This window comes from Gavialis gangeticus, unplaced genomic scaffold, assembly GCF_001723915.1.
Source record: "Gavialis gangeticus isolate Ggan-Ray unplaced genomic scaffold, GavGan_comp1, whole genome shotgun sequence".
Classification (NCBI taxonomy): Eukaryota; Metazoa; Chordata; order Crocodylia; family Gavialidae; genus Gavialis; species Gavialis gangeticus.
The window spans coordinates 154,744,346-154,747,942 of record NW_017728992.1 but is presented as its reverse complement, the minus strand read 5'-3'; the positions used below and the strand labels follow the sequence as shown (position 1 = coordinate 154,747,942).

The 3,597-nt window shown below is 35.1% G+C and overlaps 1 protein-coding gene across 2 annotated transcripts in view; it reads right to left on the bottom strand.

The window, feature by feature from the left end:
• Positions 1-504: 504 nt before the first annotated feature.
• Positions 505-3,597, bottom strand: part of TMEM67 (transmembrane protein 67) — a 42,464-nt gene continuing 39,371 nt past the window's right edge. For both annotated transcript variants that reach the window (XM_019527929.1, XM_019527930.1), the window contains 2 exons: positions 2,609-2,751; positions 505-1,749 (listed from right to left, as the gene is read on the bottom strand). In XM_019527929.1, coding sequence (XP_019383474.1) covers positions 1,669-1,749; positions 2,609-2,751 — 224 coding nt within the window. In that variant the 3' untranslated portion in view covers positions 505-1,668. The remainder of the gene's footprint in view (positions 1,750-2,608; positions 2,752-3,597) is intronic.

The window sequence follows — 3,597 nt, the reverse complement described above, 5'->3', positions numbered from 1 at the left end:
GTAACAGCACAGAACCTCATACTTGTTAGGTCAGGGTAGATCCACAGTTTAGTTAGCCATCATAACAGTTAACCAAGTTACTATAAAACCAAAGGTACTGTACCTGGTTTTCAAGCTATGACCTCCATTTTGTCCAGGTCAAACTATGTATTGTTATGTGAACTAGCACTAGCTCATACAAGTATTGCATTTTTCACATTCAGAACCCTTTGGGATAGTATGCGCTAAGTTAAAAGTACTGTGCATCTGAATACAATAATAGACTCAACCATCTCCGTGCATAGGCAGTAGTGCACAGAAAGCATGTACATAAGTAGATGGCTGTGCTAAGCTACATGTCCTTTAACACAGATGCCCCACTGGGGGAAGGAAGGGGGAAAAAAACCTGAGCAGACTCTCCTAATGCACCCTGACCACTGGAAATTTATCATGCTTTACATCAAATGATGGTTAATAGGCTGGACTAGCAAACAGCATTTGTTTTTGCAAAACCAAAAGGCAATGTTTTGGATTGCTAACAACCTTGAGACTTAAATGTATGAGATGTTAAAGATGTGTTTACACCACAGTTCAAAAAAAAATGACATAGCATCTTTACAGGAGTGTCTTTGTGTATATGTGGAATAATTGCCTCATTTCAGAGAAGCACACAATTTATTTTAAAATACAGTAAATGCTACTGACTTCAATGGGACTTAACCCTGTTTAAACACTCTTTTGACGAATAGGTAAGCTTACCTGCATTGGTGTGTTTATAAAAAAAAATGGTGTTGCAAGGTCCTGCTGAATTAGCTTACGAAATAGTTACAAAATAGTGAAACTATTACGATGGAGTAAGTCTTTATTGAAAATATATTTTTTAAAAGACAGTCTCAGGGAGATGTTTCAAAGGAATAAGTAGTAGTTGGCACTTCACTATCTCCTGGACTTTAATCTGCCCATAAACCTTAATAGTTGTTAAAAAGCCACTTATTAAGTGGATTAAATTCCAATGGCTGAAACAGATCATATGGACATGCTCCTCATGTTAAATCATGAGGGAAAAATGTCAGAAAAAGAGAACCAGAAAACGCATTAAAAACTAAAGTATAGCAAAAGAGGCACTTATGCAATATTTTTATCCCCAGATCTGAAAACCATCCTGAAAGGTAAGTCTCACTACCTCTGTTTTGCCAATCTAGAAACATTAATTTGGAATTTTGGGCCAATCTTTTGTGTTCAATCTGAAATATATTTGATAAACATTTTTATAGTAAATTGAAAACAATTCTTTGAGCAATTATGGGAACACATGTAAAAGAAGATTATAACCTCAGTTAGTGTCAGATATGTTGAAATTCTCTCTGAAAAATACACAATTCACACTCTTACTGAAGGCAATAAAAGGATTTTATCTTGTGCTAACAACAGTGCTAGTTTAACTTCCTACAGTCAAGACATGCCAAGGCATAATCTACCATTCCCTTAAGTCTTGTGGTTTAGTGTTCTAAACACAAATGTATCTGCAAATTACAGAAAAATAAAAATCTTCTGCATACAGTATAAAATAAGACAAAGTTGAATTATTTACATTAGATATTTAACATAGCACTGCAAACTAATATGCAGTTTATAAATCTTTTAATCCGCGATTAGTTCTTGGAAAAGGTCTTTCATCAAGTGAGTCAATTAAATAAGAAATCTTTCATCCACCAAGGTTTTGGATGCCAAATTCTTCTGCCCCACAGTATTTCGAATAAATCTAAAAATCTATTAAAAAAAAAAAAAGTGTCATCAGAAAGAAAAATGCTTAAAATAATTGAGTTTAACTCACGCAAAATAATACATCACTTATTCATTATCATGTTTGGACTTTTTATGACAGTACATCCCTTATTAACAGTGTACCATAATAAAACAAAAAGTTTTTTCTTCTTTTTTTCAAAAGCAACCAAATGTTACATGACAAATATTATTACACCCTAGCTGTTCTGACACTTAAAAGATTAAACCAGGGGCCTGTAAACTGATGATAACAAATGACCCGGTATGTTTCAGTATTGCATTAATAACACTATAATACAAGATATTCTTCCAAGATGGAAAAAAAAAACCTGGCTACTTATCATCAGGTATAGTGTAAAGCCTTGCATGATTGTTAGGGTATTTGATCCCTTATGAGTTCAGAAAAGAAACCACAAAAATTTTACTACATCAGATCTATCTAAACATGTTACTCTCCTTACAATCTCAGTTGCAAAAATCTTTACATCCAGTTAATGACACTGAGTTGTAGGGAGAAAAACAAATAAACACTTTCACACATACATTCATTCACTTAGGAGTTGGGTATACAATTCCCTTTGAAAGTCAGCCTTCAATATTGTGCACCATTCATTTTCACTGTTATTCTTGTTTTCTTGTTGATACTGTTATAAATGTCCTTCATTTGCATGGTGGTAGTTGCATAGTAAAAACATCCATCTCTTTTTTGAGAAAAAATTCAATACATTTTTTCTACAAACTGTTTCTTAGTTTTCTGATAACACATCGATGTTAAAACACAGATTATGTAACCTGTTTTGCTAAGATGCGTTTTAAGATAGTTTTTTTTAAATGCTAAATTTACCTCTTGTTGCACGTAAGTGAGAATTGCTGCTAGAACAAAACTTTGGGAAGCCAAATCCACAACAGAGAAAAACAGCATGTCAAAAATGAGAAGTGTGGCCTCATTCCCGTAATAGAGCACATCACTGAATGAATGTCCTTCATCTACCAGGAAAAGGAAAACTAGTTGAAAAAGTATATTAAATTTGGTGACAGCATTATCTGTGAAGTTCACTATTACAAATCAGCCTAGCTAAACTTATTAATGGAAAATTAGGACAAGGAAATATACCACTGCAGTATTATCATAACATCACTCCAAAAATAGCATACAAAATCTTAAAATATAGTATGCAATATGGCTTTCCACAGAGTGCAAGATTAAAAAAATACACATGGCCAGAGTCACAACTCTGTTCATACATACCCAAAGCTGAAAGTCAAAAACCAGACTGTACATAGACCTGTTTGGGTTCCTTATTTCTGACATGCTCAGCAAAGGCTGACTTTGCCCCTAAGTCAGTAAACCAATTAAACATATGCTTAAATGTTTTTGCTAGCACTGGGGTCTCGAAGTGTGGACATACACAACAGATTTAGACTGGTGTCAAAATACATCAGGCACATGTACTTCCCTATGCTGGAGTACATTGTTCCATGGAGGGCTAAAGTTACCCCTCAAAGTCAGGAGTAGCTGTGTGATGTCCATAGCTGTTGTCAACTTCATCCTGGTGTAGCTCTAAACTAGTGGTTCTCAATCTTGTTAGACTCAAGGCCCCCATTTATTAGATTCAAGGCATCTCTCAGAAAATGCAAGCTCTTAGTTTTCACTTGCTTTTTCTGACAACAGAAAAATAACACAGCAATTTTTCTGTTGCAAAGACCTCAGAAAGACCAAAGCACCCTGGCTGAGAACCACTGCTCTAAGCCAGTGGGGGCCAACTTTTTTGACAGACATGCCACAAATTAGCCCCACATCCTCCCTGAATGTCACTCCAATTCCCTTCCCCT